Source organism: Stylophora pistillata, chromosome 2 (assembly GCF_964205215.1).
Source record: "Stylophora pistillata chromosome 2, jaStyPist1.2, whole genome shotgun sequence".
NCBI lineage: Eukaryota > Metazoa > Cnidaria > Anthozoa > Scleractinia > Pocilloporidae > Stylophora > Stylophora pistillata.
In genome coordinates, this window is record NC_142520.1 from 15,229,999 (window position 1) to 15,251,640 (window position 21,642).

General features: G+C 37.4%; 3 protein-coding genes across 4 annotated transcripts in view; 2 read left to right on the forward strand and 1 right to left on the reverse strand.

Moving 5' to 3' along the window:
* The first annotated feature begins 529 nt into the window (after positions 1-529).
* Positions 530-21,642, forward strand: part of LOC111342746 (uncharacterized) — a 59,434-nt gene continuing 38,321 nt past the window's right edge. Inside the window, exons 1-4 of the mRNA XM_088747502.1 lie at positions 530-1,914; positions 2,318-2,389; positions 3,323-3,391; positions 6,243-6,311. Coding sequence (XP_088603628.1) covers positions 606-1,914; positions 2,318-2,389; positions 3,323-3,391; positions 6,243-6,311 — 1,519 coding nt within the window. The 5' untranslated portion in view covers positions 530-605. The remainder of the gene's footprint in view (positions 1,915-2,317; positions 2,390-3,322; positions 3,392-6,242; positions 6,312-21,642) is intronic.
* LOC148737316 (uncharacterized) lies at positions 9,049-14,627 on the forward strand. 2 transcript variants are annotated; one of them, XM_088747518.1, is made up of 9 exons: positions 9,929-10,481; positions 10,565-10,951; positions 11,211-11,449; positions 11,691-12,228; positions 12,404-12,839; positions 13,101-13,272; positions 13,519-13,667; positions 13,896-14,084; positions 14,413-14,627. In XM_088747518.1, the coding sequence occupies exons 1-9, from the start codon at positions 10,086-10,088 to the stop codon at positions 14,511-14,513; spliced, it is 2,607 nt and encodes an 868-aa protein (XP_088603644.1). In that variant the 5' UTR covers positions 9,929-10,085; the 3' UTR covers positions 14,514-14,627. The 2 variants fall into 2 exon arrangements, 1 of the variants encoding a protein (XP_088603644.1); XR_015996229.1 differs by lacking the exon at positions 14,413-14,627 and having other exon boundaries at positions 9,049-10,481; positions 13,101-13,268.
* On the reverse strand, positions 14,348-16,388 carry LOC148737317 (uncharacterized). The gene is made up of 3 exons (XM_088747568.1): positions 15,935-16,388; positions 15,636-15,863; positions 14,348-14,942 (listed from the first exon to the last, which is right to left on the reverse strand). Exons 1-3 carry the CDS (start codon positions 16,198-16,200, stop codon positions 14,771-14,773), a joined length of 666 nt encoding a protein of 221 aa, XP_088603694.1. The 5' UTR covers positions 16,201-16,388; the 3' UTR covers positions 14,348-14,770.

The following is a 21,642-nucleotide window of genomic DNA, read 5'->3' on the forward strand; positions in this document are numbered from 1 at the left end:
CACACACGAGATTACTGTGTGATGGATGTCCTCCCCTGGGGTGGGATGGGTGGGAGGGTGGACTAGCACGAATGGTTCCTATGTTCCTTTCTAGTCCTTCCCCACTGCAAAATGCAGTGAAAACGGACAAAATTAAAAATTAAAATTAGAAAAGGCAACTGCTTATTCATTATGTTCTGTTTTTTTTGGAGGGTTAAAAAAATGATTTCTGTAGATGAGTGAACCTGCATTCAACAGGCACCCTGTAACTAGCGAATGCAGGAGGTTCGACCGAACCTCCTCCAAAATAATGAAGAAAAAAAACGTAACAAAACAAAAAGCGCCCTGCTTATTCTAACTATCAGTGATATTTCCATCAAGCATTGCAAGGTGGAGTAAAAGTACGTGTCACAAGAATAACTAAGAAAGAAGGGAAAAGACATTTTTTCCTTCAGACTATAGAGCGGTCGAAATGGAACTGGGACAAGGTTAAGCTGTTGTCTCACGTGACTAATGCTGTGTTTCGAAAGCGGAAGTTGGCTGGAGGGTCTATTAATAAAAAATCCAGCATATGAAGTCGTTGTCCTTTTCCGCAGGTTACATTCGTCTTTAAGAAAAGCTTTGAGATGGAAAGAGGATCTTCGAATGCAGTCAATGAGAATTCTTTGAAAGATAAAAGGCAAAGTGTAGACCTCAAAAGCGGTGCTTCTTGCGATGCAGATGCAGATCGGTCTATTGATGTCATGTTCATCTGTAGCGAGTGGGGCTCCTCGAGAGGTGGATTATCAACGTTTAACAGGGAACTTGCTCTGAATCTGGCGAAGTATTCGAAATACAGAATCAGAGTTCACTGCTATGTTTGCCAAAGCACAGAAGAAGAAAGACAAGACGCGAGCAGAAATGGAATCCATTTAATCACAGCTCGGCGCCCTCCAGGGTCCAGTGATCGTCTAGAATGGATCAAAATACCGCCATCAGAGCTTCGTAATCCTGACATCGTAATCAGCCACGGAAGGAAGTTTGGTGGTGCGGCTTATTTCATTTCAGACAGGACAAAATGTAAGTGGATACATTTTGAGCATGTGTTCTGCGAAGACCTCGGCAAATACAAGTTAGAATGCAGCGTTACGGCTGATGCGATTGCAGACAACGAGGAGAAGAACAGACGAGAACTAGAGCTATGCAAAGCATCTGATTTAGTTGTTGCTGTGGGAACTCTGCTGCAGAGAAAATATCGAAGAAAACTTTCAGATGTCAAAGTAGAAGTTATCACTCCAGGGATTTTCGAAAAGTTTGTCAACCCAACGGGCCAATCGAAGAAATTTGATTCATCAGGAGAAGAAGAGTTTCAAATCTTCTTGTTCGGTCGCGGAAGCTTCGAGGACTTTGAACTGAAAGGGTACGATATCATTGGAAAGGCTGTGGCTTTGCTTGAACGACAATTCGAGCTCACTTTTGTCGGTGCAGCACAAGATGAACAACGGAAGATAGAAAAGTGGTTCCTGGAGGAAACGAAAATAACACGTAATCAACTCACCATCAGAGGCTTTTGTAATTACGAAGAAACAAAAGAGATGTTCCGCGAAGCGGATGCAGTTGTGATGCCATCCCGCACGGAGGGCTTTGGGCTGGTGGCCCTGGAGGCCATATCAGCTGGTGTGCCTCTGCTGGTCTCCAGTGAATGTGGGATTACCGAAGCCCTCCAAACTGTGGATGGTGGAATGGCTGTCATCATCCCCTCAGCTTTACCAGAGGAATGGGCAAGCAGAATCCAAGAGCTATCAAAACAAACATCAGATGAGAGAAGTGCCTCTGCTGTACATCTGCGAGAGAATTATCGGAAGAAGTACAACTGGAAGGAAGAAAGTGGAAAGTTTGAGAAGATGATTCTCCAATTGGCTCTCAATCCCATTCCTAAGGAGACAGAAATCACAGGTTAATGGAAATAAATTTATGTATTTTTTAAATCATTTTCATTATCTCTCAATTGAAAATGTTTGCGCTGCGTGAATTATACATGAAAGATTTATTCCTCTGTACAGAATTGTTATATGACCAGGAAATGTCAGCTCTTTTTGTTTTTGGTAACTGAATATTGCTTACTTTGCCCTTACTTACTTTAAAAAAAAAACAAAACAAAACGAAAGAAGCAAATAGTGAGATCACTTCTGAAAGAAATGTTGTAATTTACAAATATAAGACATTGTATTGATATAATTTAAAAGTGCTACTTAAAAATATTATGTTATGGATAATTATTGTGCATATTTATTTTCTTATTGTGCCTGTTTATGTGCTTATTTTTATTCCCATTTATTTTCTTTACATCTGTCTGTAGAGAAAGCTGTATGCTGTTTAAATGAAACAATGGAAACCCACAAGGAGACTTTGACAGTTTTGACAGCAACAGGTAAATTTTGTACAAATCCTTGGACCATATAAGTAGTACTTGCTGAGTAGGCTACAGATCTAAAAAGTTCATGACAGGGGAGTGGTTTGCCATTATGTTATTGTTAATTAATTCAATATTTTCACAAAAGTTTTTGCAATGTACGTATATATATGAATTTAACAATGATTGTGATGAAAGTAATTACTTTCAGAAGTATATGTGTCAATTATATGCAATAAGGTGCAGACCTTTCTAGTTTTTTGGGTTGTAGAATTCCCAATCCAAGAAAAACATGAAATGTTTATCCTGAGTATTGGGTCTGATGATTAAGGCAGCTGCAGCCTCAAATCTTTCAATTTTTAGGATGGTTTATCTGCTGAGCCACATGCAGCGAACTCAATGCTTGCCAGTTTAACAATTACCCATGGTTTTACCATAGTCCTGTCATAGAGGGTCTTGTGCACTGCTAGGATCAGCAAAGTGATAAGTGTTGCATGTGGGAGTGAGAAAGTTGTGATAAAACCATGATCATCATGGTTACTTACTGGTAATAGATTAAAATTCCCATGAAGCTTGATTCTATTCACATGTAATCTTCAACAGCATTATTAACCTTGTAGAATGCATGTGTTTTCTGTGTTACAACAACTTGAAGACAAATTTGTATAACAATTATGAGTCTCTTTAGCTGGCAGTTGTTTCCTTTACTCTCGTGACCTAATAATCTTTGATTCATTGCTGACACTGTTAAAGGAGGAATTAAATGGACAGTATAAGTCACTTGGAGGGATTAAAGGGTTAGAACAAAACCAAACTATTATAACTCCCAAGAGTGGAATAGTGAAGTATGATGTTTGTCTTGATTGGCCCTTTTTTATTTGTGTTTGTGCGACCCACTTTATAACTGGCTGTAATATTAGCTTATCTGATATTTCTGTTCACTGTCCATAGACGATGTTCCACACAGCAGCTTAGAAGTTGGAAAAACAGAAAGAAATGACCAGAGAGAGTCTGCACCAGGTGAGTGTATGTAAATGTGATATTGTATGTTACGTACGCCCTAAATTTGGTTCATTGCTGAAAAATAGGGTTCAATATTGATGATAAAACATTTTCATTATGGGACTTAAGAAGCCCAGCTTCTCAGAAACAATTTTGCTTAGTTAGTGTTGTAATGTTGCCATTCTGTGTGTTGAGGTTGTGCTTCCTGTGCCCTGCCTGCATTTTGCACGACCAGCAGTTTTACGTTATGGCTATTTATTACCATGACCGCCATTTTGTATTTAGTCTTTAGTTGGGTTCCAAGTGAAGTAAGGCCTATTTAAGGCTCGAACTTGTCAGTTAGCTCACATTGTAGAGAACTGAACTGCCATGCCAAGGTCAAGGGTTCAAGTCCCAGACCAGATCTACACTCAGGGTCCTAACCCTTAACAAAATGAACTATACTTTAAGTATACACATGTACACGAAGTATACTGCACCAAGTATACTAGAGGTATATTATATGTATACTTTTATTATACACTTGATGTATACTTTTTGTATTAGTAATTTTGAACCACTTGAAGTATACAAAAGGTATACCTCACAATAAAAAAGGTGAATAAAGTATACAGACTTTGTACCCAGAAAACAACACAATAAGTAGACATTTTGTATACATACACATAAAGTATACCTTTTATAGGACTGAAACTTACCTCAGTGTTCTGGGCATCAAAGGATACATTTTGTATACCTTTACATGCATATATTTAACAATTATTCGCTGAAGGCAAGGTGAATATCGTTGAATAATCCCCTCGACTTTGTCTTGGGGATTATTCGACAATATTCACCAAACCTGCGGCGAATAATTGTTTTAGTATAATTTCAAAGCTGAACAACAGAGAAATTTCTAAAATCGTAACATTTTAGTAACATTTATTAACTTTTTATTTTAACATTTTATATAAACCGCATGGAGCGGTTTATATAGCGTCATATAAGAAACTGCTCGACCAATCAGATTGCTGGAAACTCTTTGCTCACCTCTGAAATTATACTAAATAGATATATATGTCCATTGAACTAGTCCAGAACAGTCAAGGGTTGGTCTCTTCGTTACGTCGACCTCACTGTACACTTTACTATAATTATGTAGATATATAATTATATATATAATTATAAATATATATAATTATATATAATTATATATATATAGGAAGTTTAAAAATTGCGAGGATGGACAACTTCTGACGTAACAAAATCCCTGGAGGAGCCCTTAAATGATAGTAATCATAATAATTAAGATCCCTTGGCAGGGATCTTATATATATAAATAAATATATATATATATATATATATATATATAATAAGTGGAGCAATCCCATACACAGGAAACATAAATGTCATATTACAACTGACTGCTAACAGAGATTTATTTTCACTCTAAAATGAAACAATGCTTTTAGTTATTAATACCATTATAGTTTGAAAATTGTGTCAACTAAAACATAATGTACAAAAAGGCTGCTGCATTTTAAAATATCCTACAATTTTTACTAATTATAACAATCAAGGAAACAATACTGCAATATTGATCTTGTGAAAAAATTTACATTTATATACTATTTTGAAAACTTGCTTGTGACTTTCGCATGTTGTTTTCTATTCTCAACTAACACTCTGTAGGGCTTATTTTCTTGTTTACCCAGTTGCACTCTCATAACAATACTTAACAAGACATTAATGTTTCTTATATGGATCTCTTCCCTCTGCCGCTTTGCATGATTCCATTACACTGAGTTTGTTCTGCAAAGCAACCTTTATTGCTGTGGCTGATGGGCAACTGCTGGCCTTTTCTTTCATTACAAAGCCTGCAAAAAAGTTAGAGAACAAATTAAATTGTGCATTAGTTGATATGTTCTTCTTCAATAATTAAGCTAGTTGTACTGGCCAGTCGGAAAACATGGACTGGACTCTGGACTGGACTCTACCTTTTTTGTTAAATTGTTTTAATATTAAATGGAGATAATATTTGACTAATTGTTTTTAAATTTCTAAAATAAAAATTATTTAAAAAACTACCTGAATGGTTTAAACCGTGAGCCCCATAATCACTTTCTAGCACAGGATTTAATTAATTTTAATTGAATGGTTGTTCACACCTAAACTAGGAATGTGACATGTGCTAACAATGTCTAGTATAAGATAAGCTCTCATGATGTATTTTGTAGTTTTATCCTGATGAAGTCTCACTAGTAGATGAAACCATTCGATTAATAAACTCAGTCACAGTCAGCAACTTTTCTGGTTCTCTATACAGTCAAGCGCTTTCTCCATTTTATTCATTTCTTTTGTTTGCATACAAGGTACGGTAACTGCGTTTTGAATCTGTCAACACTTTTCAAGCTTGAAAAAAAAAACTCATTTCACCCACCAGCAGGCTGCACGCAGAACAAAATTTATATTGCACGGGCCATGCACTATAGCAGAGGAGAATTTTTTATAATGGAACTTAAGTGGGCAGCACACAGCAACTTGTCTTGTAGAATCGAGTTTGTTAATCGACCGGTTTCGTCAACGGGTGAGACTTCATCAGGATAAAACTACAAAATACAAAATAAATTAAAAGCTATTACTAAGGAGAATGTTGTGTCTTTAAAGTTCTAAAGTTTTAAGGCCCCAACTCCTGCATCTTTTCTGTACTGGTTAGCAATGAAGGGACATAAAGGAACCTAATACACTTTTTGCAAAGAGTTGGGAACATTGGCTCCCAGTGTTGTGGTCTGGCCTTGTTATTGTTTACTCAGGCTCCCATTTACTGGTAAACCAGCTGTTTGCTGGCTATGATATCAACTTATCTGAGATTTCTCTTCAATGCTTGTAGGTAATATTCCACACAGCAGCTTAGAAGCTGGAAAAACAGAAGGAAATGAACAAAGAGAGTCTGCACCAGGTGAGAGAATGTACATGTCATATAGATGTATACTGCAGCAATGCCCTAATTTAGTTTTGTCACAGAAAAATAAGGTTATTGAAAATAAAACATGTTTGTTATGAAACTGTAGTGAAGTCCAGCTTCTCAGAAACAGTTATCTTAATTTGTTCTTTCTTTAATCTGTGTCTTAATGGGGCCTAATATAGATTGCATATTAACCCATTAATGGCCACAGCTTTTGTGGAAAATTGTGTTTTGAAGCTAGTCGAGCAGTTTTCAGGTCATTGTTGTGGTTTTACAAGCTCAAACTTACCAAAAACCCCTTGACAGCTCGTACACTCGACGACCTTTCGATCCAAATGCAAAATGGCGGCGTGAAAATCTCGGGCACACGACTTTTACTTTTCTCCCTTTCTCCTGCCCTTTTTTCCCCTCTCCTTGCCTGAAGTTTCTCCTCACTTGCTGCAAATTTAGTAGGCTTCATTTTGGTGTAGAGATTTTTCAGAAACTACTCATTATTTTCAAACCACATGCTCAGAAAGGTAGGTGGGTAATGGAACAAGATTTTCGTGCCGATTTTCAGGTCAAAGTTACATGGCTTTTTGGCTATGTCTCCAATCTCCTTCACTCAATTGCGCTCATTCAGGTATCGTTTGTAAGATATTTTCAACCTGTTCAAGTACGTGCTCAAAGTCGTGCTCCAGGGTTAAAAGTGATGACGTCACAAGGCGTAGAAAGAGTGTGGGTCCCCATGGGTGCATACGGGCGCACTGGATGTCAATAGGTTAAGGAGATAACCAGGAGTACTAGAAAGACAAAAACAACACAAACATAACCAAACTGTTCTTTGTGACCTACAAAGAAATCTTTTGTGCGTGAAAGTTTGTTTCTTTATAAGTCAAGCCGAATAACAAAATTATTAATAAAGCTTGGATCACTCAGTGCAGCCATTTTTTTGCCCCAAATTTTTTCTCTGTTTTATGGTGTAATACTATGATGCATTTTGGGCATTGTCATGACTTTATTTGGTAAAGTGACACATTAGTAGTGGAGTGATAATGATGTAATTATTAGCTAAGTACTGTGACCCTGTTGTGATAGAGACTTGTGTCTAGTTAGCATGATAACAAAGAAATTTGCATTTGAAAAGCAGCAACATCTGTATCATAACAAGGTCACCCTTAGCCTCATTCCTGTTCAAAGGCTTGGCCACCAAGCCCACAACTGTAAAAAGGACTATTGTAGGCGAGACACATCTAATTAAAGTCTTAAATTAAAGTAAGGATTGTATTATTTCACTTATGATTGTTCAATACCGCAAAACCATGTCAATTGGTCTAATTAAAGCAGTTTGTGAATTAATTGTTTTATTGGTTGAAATGTTTTTTTTTTTTTCCAGAGTAACACTTTTAAAAAATTACTATTGCTTCATTAGTCAAATTATCATATGATAATTGATGATTAGTTTGTTGTTGTGTTCATTTTATTTAAATCCAGAGGAAGTTGAGTGCAGGTCAAATGAAACAGAAGGAACACACAAGAAGGAGAGTTTGACAGTTTTGACAGCAACAGGTAAGTTTTGTACAAATCTTTGAGCAATAAATAATGTTTGTTGAGAAGGATACAGGTCTAAAACAATTCATGTTAGGAAAGTGTTCACAACAGTTTTGCTACAAAAATATCAATTCTGATAATTATAGAAGTAATTAGAGTTAAAAAGTACTTGTACAGTGTATATGCGACAATTGATGTCTTGCTCATTATACTGAAACATAATGAGTTGCAGTAGAATAACCACTAGACTTTGCACCTGGTGGGTGAATTTACATATAAAGTGCAGGTCATGCCCTAATTTAGATCATTGCTGAAAAACAAGGGTATTGGAGAAAACTAAAATATGTTCATTGGGGAATTGAGGAGATCAGCTTCTCATAAGGAAGTTTTACTTTTTCTATTGTTTGTGTTGGGTGGCCTGTTTTTGTCCATTGTCCACAGAAAATGTTCCACACAGTTGCTAAGTGATCAATTGTAATTTTGCTAGAATAAATGTCACCGAGAACATTATGGCATGATAATATTTTCCTAATATGTTGCCAATCGTGGTTAAGACAACATCCAAAAAGAAGAGTTTGGCAGTTGAAAATGAGCTTTGTGTGCATTCACGTTTTTGGAGGTTATGCTATCAACTTAGAGAGGTGATTGACTCATTTTGGTACTACACGTCCTTACATGTCTGTAGGTAAAGCTCCACACAGCTCTGTAGACTGTGGAGAAAGAGAGAGGAACAAACAAGGACAGCCTGCGTCAGGTGAGTAATTTAACTTTACATTGCATATTACAGTTATCAGTGGACTCAGTGAAAAATAAAATCAGTAAATCAGGTATGACAGTTCTTATAAATTTAAAAAATCCAGTAAATTATTTTTTTATTATTCTGTACAACAATAGGATTATTAACATCTTCTAGTCTAACATTAAAACTACTACATTTCCTCAAATTAGTCTCCAGGCTCTACATATATCTTAGCACCCTTCCCCTAATGAATATGATAGAATATAGTTTATATCTGACCACTTGCAGCCCAGAGGCTGAATTACGGGTGCAGTGTAAGGTTGAGAACAGACGTCAGCATATTAGGTGCCTCTGGCAGCCGCTTCAGTCTATCGATCTCACCTTCCCACCCATCCCACCCGAGGGGAGGACATCCATCACACAGTAATCTCGTGTGTGGGAAACTAACGTCTCCTACCCCAACCCTGCAGGAGACGGGACCTCCATTTATTCGTCCCTATCCGAGAAGACTAGAATATCTAACAATTTCTTGATTTTATAGAAAGGTAGAAAATTCTTCTCAATTATTTTAAGACCTTGAGTGTTGGTCCGGCCAGGGCTCGAACCCTCAACCTCCCGCACAACAGTCCAGCGCTCTATCCATTGAGCAAACCGGAAGGCGGTTTGAATGCCCATCCCCCCTCCCCAACCTAGTAAACTAAAATAACTCTGCCTTGAATAATCATCATTTCTCCTCCCTCACTTTCCTAAATAAAAGGAAAAACCTGTTTCTTTTACAACTTTATTTGTAACTTTTTGAACTTCACTTACTCAGCTAAATCAGTCTTGGTTAATATTCTCTTGATAAACAACCTGATCCTTCCAATTAGTGCCCCTCTTCTAGCTAAAATTCTAAAAAAATGCCTGGGTGCTTATTTTAGGAAATAGGAAAGACCTTTGTGTAATTGCAGATTGAGATGAAGCTATTTTGTATAAGATTAAGTAGAATTTCTGTTACTGTTTCTGCTTTACTTTCAACTTATAACAAAGAAATGTATGGAAATACCTGAGTGTAGAAATTTACTACCCCACAACTTTTATTGATCATAACTGTTACAATTTTCTCAAATGTGATTGGTGCATTAGCTGCTTTATTTTTCACTAATTATTCTGAAGAGTTGTAATCAAACAGTTAAAGCAGCCAAACATAGTAAGTCCACTCAGCTAAATCCACCAATCTCAGAAATGATCAGAGTAATCACAGCAACAACCACTAATATCCTAAAAAACTAGGGAACTTACCAAATGGAGGAGTTTTTCGCTTAAAGTGCATATGACAAGTTTTTTTTTTCGACAGATTCTAGTTGCTTATATCGTCTTTAATATACTTGAGGAATTTGGGAGCAATCCGGTAAATATAAGTACTGAATTTTTTCATTTGAATCGCTGTCACCGCTTGAATTTTTTTTACCGCCACTTCGCTCGGCCAGACCACCAAATAACTAACCTCGTGACGTCACATGGTGTGTAACACTACAGCAATGGCGGACTCCAGTCGAAAGCGTAAAGGAGGGAAAAGATGTGTCGCTGGAGCACCAAATAAGACGAGTTGTAGCAATAATTCATACACACCTGGTATAACGATGCATCAGTTCCCTTCTAATCCAGAAATAAGATCGAAATGGGTGAAATTTGTCCAAGTACATAGACCAGAAGACTTCAAGGAACCCGTGAATAAACATGCTTGCTTGTGCTCTGCACACTTCGAAGATTCATGTTTTACCCGAGATCTTACTATCGTTGAAAGCATGAGCGAACAAAACTTGCGCCGAGTGTTAATGAAGGGTTCAGTGCCAACGAGAGATACGACAAAAGCTCCAACGACTCCGATTTTAACTCAAAGGGAGAAAAGACAGGTAAGATAGTTTTGCACATAAGGAGGTACTCCGACGTGTGGTCAAAAGCTTATTCTAGTGTGTATTGTTTTTTTTTTTTTTAGATAAAACGAGATGTACTGAAAAGTCTTGACGTTTATGATCCCGTCAATAAACGGAGAAAAGTTGTGGAGGAAGAAATATACTCAGAAGAAACGACAGAGAGTGTGGAAGGAAATCAAATATCAGTTGATATGGCTACATCGCCTACAAGCTCCACCGTAACAACAGTGATGCCACACCCGCCAGAAACACCAAGAAACAGCCTTGTTATTTCTCCAAGTATGCCAACAACAAGTACACCAGCAACAAGTACATCAACAACAAGCACACCTAGATCGTGTAAAGAATGCCTGAGAAGGTCGCAAAATTGTAGAAATCTCAGAAAAGCCAATATAAAGTTGAAACGAAAAGTTGCAGAACTAAGGCATTTGACCAAAGAACTAAAAAGCGTAAGTAGTGACGCCCAAAAGTGGACCCTACAGAGATTTATACAATGCCTTGATTCTACTGTGTTTGGCTGGTGTGATTCGTTTAATAACTTTATGTGACATATTGATCTGAAAGCTATTTCTTTTTCCCTTGGAATGAACACTCACGATTGTAGCTCAAACTATTAGTGCACTCAGTTTCTAATTAGTCCACACATGCAGAAAGGATATTTATTAAAGTATTTGTATATTAATCGTGGTTATCGTTTTGTATTTCAAGAGAGCTCTTGAGACCAAAACTGAAGTAGAAACTGAAGAAGAATCATCTGTAGAAACAGAACCACAGAAACCGTACTCTGAAGAAACCCTGCACTATCACGAAGAACCAACTGACCCAGAAAGCTACAATGATGATGAGGATGAGAAAGATAAGGATTGGGCAAATGCTTCAGTGGAGGAAAGCACAGAGGACGAGGGTAAAGAGGATGAAGAGGATCAATTGAATGGCAATGAAATCAGGTAATTAAAATAATGCTACTATCTGCCCCATACAGTAAGCATGGTGCAGAACAAAAATGTACCAATTGTTTTTCACTTGCAGATATAGCAAATGAATACCACTATCCGGGAAGCCTGTGAATGAGCCTCATGATGCATTCATTCTTATACTGATGTCTAATTGCTCTTTGACCTTTTAACATATAGTCAGGCTCTCCTACAATATTACTATATATTCAATTTTTGTTTTGTTTTCCTGCAGAGTAGATCCAGACCAACCAAAGGAACTACAACCCAAATTTATTGTTTTTTATTGGAAGCTTGTTAGTCTCTTCACCATGTTTTGCTTTAACTGCAAAGAGACTAAGCCATCTGTTAAAGCTAAGAAGTATGGAACTATGGTCACCGTAACCCAAGAATGTACGAAATGCAATAATGCATTTGAATGGAGATCTCAACCTCTGCTCAATGGGATTCCATTTGGAAACATACTATTGAGCTTTGGCATTTTAATGGCAGGAGCTTCAATAAACAAAACCCTGCTTATATTCAAGCATCTGGGTTTGTGTGTCCACTCAGCAAGGGCCTTTTTTAGGCATCAAAGGGATTACCTGTTCCCAGCAGTCCTTTGCCACTGGGAAGACTACAGGTGCAAACTAGTAGAGCAACTAAAGAAGATGAAAAATACAACATGGTCGGGAGATGGCAGATTCGATTCGATGGGCCATTCAGCCAAATACGGTGCCTACACCATGATGTGTACTACAATAATGAAAATTGTTCACTTTGAAATTGTACAGGTATTTTATTTATCTGTTTAGCTGCAATAAAGAAATTTGTGCACAATTAGATTTATGGCTTGAAATGCAGTTTGACCAGCATGGAATATTAGAGGTCATAATCAAATGCTATTACTATACTTGTATCATGTTTACACGGCATATATGTGATTTCTGTCCATTCTACATTTTTCAGGCAAATGAAACTGGGGGAAGTCAGCAAACTGAGTTAGAGGGGTGCAAGAGAAGCTTTGGGTTCCTCAAAAAGATTGGCTTGAAAGTACCAGTATTTATTTCTGACCGCCACAGAGGGATTGCAAAGTGGATCCGCACCTCTTGTTCAGGTACAGCTCATTTTTATGACATCTGGCATGTTGCTCGATCAGTCTCAAAAAAGTTGCTCAAAGTTGGAAAGGAAAAAGGCTGTGACATAATCAATTCATGGGTAAAAGGAATAAGAAGACATCTATATTGGTGTGCAACCTCAACAAGAACAGGGTTTGGCTCTATGATTGTAGCCAAATGGACATCATTCCTACGTCATGTTGCTAATAGGCATAAAGCACACCCAGATGCCCTTTTCAAGAACTGCAGCCATGGTAAACTAAAACCCAGAAAGTGGATCAAGATAGGTAACTATAAAGTACTTCAGTGATTTGTAGATTCCTAGTACACACTGTACTAAAACAGAAAAAGTATTGATAAGAATGGTCCCAATATAGAGAATCAATGTGTTGCTTAGAAAAATATGCCAAGTGAGTATATTGACTTTTTAGTGCATGCCACAAAAAAAAAAAAGAAAAAAAAATGTATGTAATAACCAGGGGCTGCTTGTATGAATGGTGGAAACATTTTAAGATTGTTTTTTTTTTTGTTTTTTTGTTTTTTTTCAGGAACAGCAGCCTACCAGAAGTTGAGCAGCATATTATCCAAGAAGATGCTTTTAAATGATATTAAAAATCTTTCATCTGAGGCTCAAACAAGCTGTTTGGAAGGCTTTCATGCTACGCTCAACCACTGGCATCCAAAAATGATTTGCTTTTCCTGGTTGGGAACATATTGTAGGTAAAGCACTATGTGAATTTAGTTCAGTTCTCAGTTCTATAAGGATGGTTGAAAACAATGCTTTATTCGATGCATGGGAATTTTCTGGTATTGATCATCATTATTTGGTCATTTATAGATTTGATTAATTCTTATTTTTCAATATTTCTATTGATATAATATCTAAAGCTTATAAAGCACTTATACATGTCAGTTCTACATGCTGTGATACAAAACAAAAATAAGAGAATTTTCTTTTTTTGGCAGACATGCCCTGGCAGTACTTCATTTCAACGAAAACCTCCAACGAGAACCTCAACTATCCAAAAGTGGTGAAAAATATGTAAAAGTGTGCTTTCCCAAAAACAAAGTTGGCGATGAAGTTGTAAGAGATGTCAAGGTTGCCCCCACCTATGGTAATTGTGAAACCTTTTAAAAATATGTTAGTGATTCTAACTGGCAGTAATATTTATCTCTGCAAGGTCTTTTTCATGGTTCTCACCTGTAAGAACATAATTGCCCTGTATTGGTACGTCCATATATGGAAGTTGGGCTACAGCATACAGACAGATGCATATGGTTCGGACAAAAGATGCGACTTTATCTAAAAATGCTGATGAATTGTACATATGACTTCTCTACAGGTTATGTTTCTGAGATTCTAAAGGTGGCTCAAAATCTTTCAAAACAAAAAAGGTCTGCTATTTTTAAAAAGTACCAGGCCATAGCACCAGGATCCCTAACTGAACAGTTCACCACAAGAAAAAGCAAATCTGAAGCAGTCAGAGAAAAAGAGAATAGAATGCAGAAACCAAACACTCTTTACCCTTCAGGTAATTATATAGGAGAAATAGCATGGGCACACGGAACTATGAATAAGTACAGCAAACAAACGAGACATCTATCTAACAAGAGAAGTAATGCACTCGAGGAACACTAATTCTGATGATCTGGAAATGTTTGTTAGAGTCATTTCAAGAAAACTGTTAAATAGTTGGCTAACTAACAGTTAGATAATTACTAAACTAAATTTAGGCCAACTATAGAACAGTTCTTGGAATATGCTATTCACACACACACATATATATAAACTATGTCATGTAAAAGTATAATTTAATATCAACTCTTGGGCATAAACTTACTTTATTGTTTACTATTTAGAAACCAAACAACTTGAAATGCAAAAGGCTGAGCAAGAAAAGAAAAAGAAGACTTCAAAAGGAGGCAATAAAGTGAAGATAAATAAGAAAACAACAAAATGAAATCTTGAAATTTTATAAATATCTTTATATACAATGTCAAAGGTATAGAAAGGTCTTCTTTGATGTGCATCAAATTAGATAAATAATAATGGAATAAAGGTTCATTTTTGTTTAGTTTGTAGTAATTGGATAATTCGCATGTTTCAGAGGGAAGATGTACTTAATATGGAGGAAGTATATTTGTCTGTAGCATTGGAACAAAGGAGACATTATTACATAAAATAATTTAAGGATAGAGGATTAGATAAAATTTCACTTTAGTGTCCTGGTTGTTCATCTTCAACAGGCTTGTAACCTCTTTTGTGGCTTGAAGGATACTTGTTCCTAACAGCACTATATACGCAGGCACATAATGGTCTTCGGTTAACCCAACCCATGAAGCCACAAAGCCATCTAATCAACCATCGATACGCAACTGATCTAAGAAATCTACACAGAGAGAAGAAAATGAAACTATTAATTTTCTGAGAAACAAAAGAGTCACAACAAATTGAAATAGACCTTGAGACGGTTTTTGAAGCCATCTTGACGGGTAGGCAAAGCGGTCAGAAATTACAGTGTTTGTATGGGAATCCCATGGCAAAAAACTTTTTACAAAATCAAATTTTACGCAATTTATGAATCGCAACGTTAAAGTACTGAGTAGAAGATTGTATTCACCTAGTTTGAAGAATGCAGGTTGGATACAAGATTCTCAGCTAATTTTCCATACATTTGTCTGTAACTTTTCGCAGGGTAGAAAGGGCGGCGCGCAAAAGATTTACAGACAAATGTGTGGAAATTAGAAAAATTAACTGAGCGTCTTGTATCAAACCTACAATCTTCAAACTTGGTGAATAAAATCTTCTACTCGGTGTTTTAACGTTGCGATTCATGAATTGCGTAAAATTTGATTCTGGGAAAAGTTATTTGCCATGGGATTCCCATACAAAACCTGTAATTTCTGACGGCTTTGCCTACCCGTTAAGATGGGTTCTAAAACTGTCAAGGGCTATTATCATTCAACTATATTTTCTGCTGAACTGATTAAGAAAGCAACTTTTGTTTTAATAACACGTTTTAAGATTATTATCCTGTGATATATGCGATAGATTTGGAGCATACGTAATTTACTGTACTCACTCGTTTTGCGTAGAACCGGTTTGTCGGCGATAGCGTAATAATGGCCTCACTTGCATCAGTACTGTCGGGTTGATCAAGGCTGAGAAATCTTCGTGTTGTGTTATACACTTTATATTCTCTATAGAACCATCAAACACTAATTTACCGATGGCATTTATTACTTCATGACAGCAACGAAACTCCATTGCGTCCTCCAAAGCTTCGCCATGACAGTGTTGACATTTGCACCTATAAACATCGAGAATCGCTTAGAGATCATTGTAATATACTCCATAAAAACTATGAAATAAGGTTCTTACCATTCGTTAACGTTAATCTGGCCTTCAAATCGAGCCTCTAAAGTAGATGGTCGAAGGCCATCGACGTCTGTTTCTTCGTCTCCGTCTTCTGGATCTTGATCGCTATCGCTGGCTAGCGGTTCGTCTTGATATGGCTCCTCTACCATATTTTCTTCTTCGGAATTGCCTAATTCTGCACGAGATGATGAGCTTGAAGATTCTGAGTGGTCGGATTCATTACAGGATTCGTCTGAATCACTAAAACTCTGGAGGTTTTCTCTGGACATGTTCGATTCGTTTTAGTATTCTTAGGAAAGGTACACCATATGACATCACGCATAAATTAACTTACAAATATTCATTACCAGGCTCCGGTAAGATAATGGCCGAGACTAGCGCAGTTTTGAAGGGAAAAAAGTATATTAAATTTCTTTACAGAACAAATCTAAATATTTCAGGCGTGAACCAAAGACTATAAACTAAGAAAATTCATCGAAAAAAAAAACTTGTCATATGCACTTTAAGACAAGTCATTGTCTCAACCTAAGACATTTTCCCTAAGTGTATTTTTTTTTTGGAAGTTGTAATTGATGGTTATGATTAATTGGTAACAGGACTTTGTGTCGTCCAATTCAGTCTGTAGTCATTCTCTTGATTGACAGATCAGACTCTCACCTCAGTGGTCGTCCTATTTTGTCAACAGCTCATAAAAATTAGAGATAGAATTGGACTCCACTTAGTCTGATTACCATTATTAACCAAAGCACAATTTGAGTGACCTAGAATAGATTGAGTGTGTAGATAAACCTTGAAGCACTGAAGAAGGACTTGAGTTTGTTCTCAAACATAGAACAATATTCATAAAAAAAGCATACAATTGTTTTTTTTATGAATTCTTATGGATCGTTCAACACTTAAACAGTCATACATATCAGAATGTTTGTCCATGTCTCCCTTTTTTCCATAACACTTGTCACTCTACTGACTTTTTCAGTGAGGCTGAATTTAGAAAGCAAAGCATTCTGTCACTTATACCTAGCACTAATATAGTTAACATGTTTAACGTTTGAGTCTTGCCTGTGGTGTGGTTGCATAATGGAATCCCTTCATTCGTATTTTTTTCCGATCAGATTCAGGTACTGCTACTTCTGATTCAACAGAAAACTATGGGCCTCAGTAATTTAGTTGCATTTATATTCCAATATTACTTTGCTTTGAACTCTTAGAGTTTATCAACGTGTAATTTCTCCCGTCGTCTTAATCAATAGAGCCTTAGAATAAGGCTCTATTGATTAGTTATTTCATTTTCCTCGCTCGAGCGAGGACAGCAAGGAACTGTTTAGTGTTAACTTGTAAAACTCCTTCAAGAAGTCTACGACAGTTAGACGAAACGCGTCTGAGGATAAAAGTTTTATAACAACTGCTCGCATAGTACTGCTCACTAGTTTAAACTTTTTTCCAAAACTTGCTCTTCCACCTCGACCTTCTTCTTTGATAATGTGACCTGTCTTAATTTCTTTTCACGTTTTCTGATTTTAGGCTTTTCTGTCGACTCCAAAGACGCAACAGGCAGAACGTCCCTAAGGAATGCTTCTCTAAATGGCAGCGTCCAAGCGATGAAGGGTCTAATTAAGAGAGGAGCAGATCCGTCCCTGGTGGACAACAGAGGATGGAATGCGTTACATTTTGCCGCAACTGGTGGAGACACTGATGTCATTGATCTTATCCTTACTCACTTGCCGGACATTGAGTCCGAAACAGCCCCAGGTTACACGCCACTAATGGTGGCGGCTTTGAATGGCAAATTACACGCAGTGAAATGGTTTGTTGGGAAGGGGGCAAATGTAACCTGTGTTGATAACAATAGATGGAATATGTTACATTTTGCCGCACATGGTGGAGACACTGATTTCATTAATCCTATCCTTACTCACTTGCCGGACATTGAGTCCAAAACAGCCCAGGGTTACACGCCACTAATGGTGGCGGCTTTGAATGGCAAATTACATGCAGTGAAATGGTTTGTTGAGAAGGGGGCAAATGTAACCTGTGTCGATAACAAATAGATGGAATATGTTACATTTTGCCGCATATGGTGGAGACACTGACGTCATTGATCTTATCCTTACTCACTTGCCGGACATTCGGACATTGAGTCAAAAAATACCTATGGTTTTACTCCTCTAATCATTGCTGTTCGTTTTGGCAAGCTGCAAGTTTTAAAGTATCTCCTTGAGAGGGGAGCTAATCCTTTATTTAAGGATAATGACGGCCGGGATGTTTTATACCATGCCTCATCACGTTACCCAGATGTTCTTGAGTTCCTGCTGAGTCTCGTAGCTAGCAGTGAGTCAGCAAGCGGCAATGATTAACTGAGGTTGGTGAGATAAGTTCTATAGATTATTTCATGTTCGCTTAATTCTTCCATGTCAAAATGTAAATCACTGGTTTGATCGCCCCATCAGCTATAAAGCTGACCCGAATGAGTCGTATGTTGGGTATCAGTATAGGGATGCCTGTGGCACGTAGACGACTTTTACAAAGATATTCAACCTCATCGTTCCAACAAATTATTGTTCAATTGGTTTCGACATAGACAATTCTTTGGCTAAACTACTCATTTGTTTTTGTTTTTGTTTTTGTTTTTTTAAGGCCTTAGTTTGCGAGGTGTTGTCAATAACTGATATCCTAATATGGCTTGTACTATGCAGGAGAAGCTTTCAGCCGGTTAGAGATTGTTGAAAATTAACCCACACTGATAACAGCCAGAAGTGTACGTCTGTGTAACGTTGCCAGCGATTTATTTTTTTTTATTACACGACTCAGGTAGTAAGAGGGCCTTAAAGTGCACCTACACCCAAAAAATTTTTTTCGCTTAACGAAGTAAGCTTATTTTTTTGAGTATTTCTGCGCAAAAATTTTTTTATTTGCTCAAATCTTCAATTTTCTGTGCCCAGTCAAAATACGGAAAATCGGCCGCCATCTTGCCCCACGACCGAGTTTAAAGAGGAATGGCTCTAGTGGGTAATGTGACGTCAAATCGAGAACACGAAAGTCTGCATTTCACACATTTTCACTTGTTTGGGAAGGTTGTAGTCGATAACTGTCCGAAAATATGCCGACTAAGTGTGTTGTAGAAAGATGTAGCAACGTGCGAAATTTGCAAGAGGGTATCGCGCTTCATACATTCTTCATACAACACACCTAGTCGGCATATTTCGGACAACATCGACGACAATCTTCCCAAAGTAGTGAAAATGTGTGAGATGCAGACTTTCGTGTTCTCGATTTGACGTCACATTACCCGCTAGAGCCATTCTTCTTTAAACTCGGTCGTGGGGCAAGATGGCGGCCGATTTTCCGTATTTTGACTGAGCATAGAAAATTAAAGATTTGAGCAAATTAAAAAAATTTTGCACAGAAATACTCCAAAAAATAAGCTTATTTCGTTAAGCGAAAAAAAAAATTTGGGTTTAGGTGCACTTTAACTAAAATCAACCAATCAAAATGCTCTACTGCCGGTCCAATATTCTCTAAGTATTGGACCGGGCACTGTCCCGAATGGTCCCGAATGATATCGCACTTGTGTCCCTTTGAACTTCAGTCGTATAATAAATCTCTTATTAACCAAGCTTGCTCGGGACCCTACTAAAAGAATATCGGCCCTCGGTCTTTTTTGTACGGACCGAGCTGCGCTCGGTCCATACTGTCAAGACCTAGGGCCGATATTCTCCCAGTACAGCCCTCGCTCTTTGTTAATAGGATATATGTATTTAAACTTCTTAAAGTTGACATGGTTTTGTATACATTTCATAAGTAAATGAGTTATTTTTTAATATATAACAATTTTTTTTACTCTCGACTACATTCATGTAAATAAAAAGTGTTTAGGACACCTGTTAATAGAATACGTAAAGAAATTTCTGCATTCTAATTGGTTGAAATACAGTTTTCAGGAAACACCAATGCAGGGCATAAAATAATTAACTCAGTGAAAAAGCAGTAAAAATTTGTTGATAACATTAAAAAAAAAAAAAAGAAAAAAAGGAATGCAGAAAAATTTACACTCTGATTAAACACGTTGTTTTGACTAAAACGGCGTGATGATGTTTTGGTGTGAATGAATTTATTTTCACGTGGGTCACCCCTCTTTACTTCTACATTACTATGAAAAGCTGCCAAGTATAAAAGGTTTGATCAGGTTTAAAGGAAGTGAAAATGACTTGATTTTTCTCGTGCAATTTGGAATAAGTAGGCACTTTTAATTTTTCCCCAAAGACCTCAAAATTGCATTCTTCTTATAGGCTCACGCAATTATGTTGGTTGTAAGAAAAATAAACGAGATAGTTTATATCAAATTTCACTCTGAATCGTGAGATTACCTCCACAAATAAGGAAATGATTATATCACTGAGTGAGTCAATTTATAAGGAATTTTTAGGAAGCCTTTGTAAGTAAGGTTTCAGCATTAGTTAATCAATAAAATTTTATATTACAGCATGAAAGTCTTGTTTTTCAATGGGAACGACTTTGCTGTTTCTATCGTCTGGAAAGGGAGTGAAAACTTTTCCTCGTTTGATAAATATTGTTATTGATCTTCCGACGGGGGATACACACGGCTTTCAGGGGGAAGGGAGGTTGAATCCGTCATTGCTATCAGACTTTAATTAAAGGGGAGGGCGACTCCCAATACGTGGCGTCATTAGAATAAATAGAGCATAAGGAAGAGGAGGGTGGGAGAGGAATCAGGAGAATTTTTTTAAATTTTGGTTCAAAGAAGATCCACCGATTCCACCCCCTCCTTGCAGGCGATGATTAGTAGCCAGTCCATAAGAGGAAAAAAAATTGAACTGAGGAACAGACCAAACCGGCGGGATGATATTTTCGTCTGAATGAATTTATTTTCAAGGGAGTCATCTCTTCCCATATCATGTAAATCTGAAGGCAGAGCATTAACGGATCTAATGGAAATCGGTGACAGATTCTGCAAATACTTTACAAACATTGGTTCCAACCTAGCTGGATCTATAGCCAGCGTGAATCCTTCTTTTCGTTCTTATCTCGGTTACAACAGACATCCCTCCATTCACTTAAAACCCACCATAACTAGTGAACTGGAGAGTACTCGTAGCGTGTTCGCTTCAAAGAAAGCTCCTGGCTCTGAGGGTATCCCAATGCATGTCATTAAATATTAATTTCACCAAGTATTTCCGCTCCTTTAGCAGATATCATCGATATATCTTTACTAAAAGGCATTTTCCCGATAACCTTAAAATCGCTAAAATCATTCCCATCTTCAAGGCAGAGGATCCTAGCTTTTTTGTAAACTACAGACCTATTTCTTTCTTGTCTAGTTTTTCCAAATTTTTCGAAAAAGTCATATACATGGCTTAGTAGAATTTGCCGAAAAACACGATATACTTTACCGCCGTCAGTTTCGATTTCCGCCGCCGCCTGGTTAGCTCAATTGGGAGAGCGCCGGACTGCTGTGCGGGAGGTCGAGAGTTCAATACCGGCCGGACCAACACTCAGGGTCTTAAAATTAACTGAGAAGAATATGCTTCCTTTCTTTAACATCTAGAAATGGTTAGATATTCTAGTCTTCTCGGATAGGGACGAATAAATGGAGGTCCCGTCTCCTGCAGGGTTCGGGGCAGGAGACGTTAATTTCCCACGCACGAGATTACTGTGTGATGGATGTCCTCCCTTGGGGTGGGATGGGTGGGTAA

What these genes read in the sequence shown, in the direction of transcription:
- LOC148737316 (XM_088747518.1), top strand. Translation starts at nt 10,086, where the DNA reads ATGGTGTGTAACACTACAGCAATGGCGGACTCCAGTCGAAAGCGTAAA. An exon ending in CAGAAAGTGGATCAAGATAG is followed by an intron (nt 12,840 to 13,100) that starts GTAACTATAAAG and finishes GTTTTTTTTCAG; the next exon opens with GAACAGCAGCCTACCAGAAG. An exon ending in AAACACTCTTTACCCTTCAG is followed by an intron (nt 14,085 to 14,412) that starts GTAATTATATAG and finishes TTTACTATTTAG; the next exon opens with AAACCAAACAACTTGAAATG.
- LOC148737317 (XM_088747568.1), bottom strand. Translation starts at nt 16,200, where the DNA reads ATGTCCAGAGAAAACCTCCAGAGTTTTAGTGATTCAGACGAATCCTGT. An exon ending in CAGATTAACGTTAACGAATG is followed by an intron (nt 15,864 to 15,934) that starts GTAAGAACCTTA and finishes CGATGTTTATAG; the next exon opens with GTGCAAATGTCAACACTGTC. An exon ending in ACCGGTTCTACGCAAAACGA is followed by an intron (nt 14,943 to 15,635) that starts GTGAGTACAGTA and finishes CTCTCTGTGTAG; the next exon opens with ATTTCTTAGATCAGTTGCGT.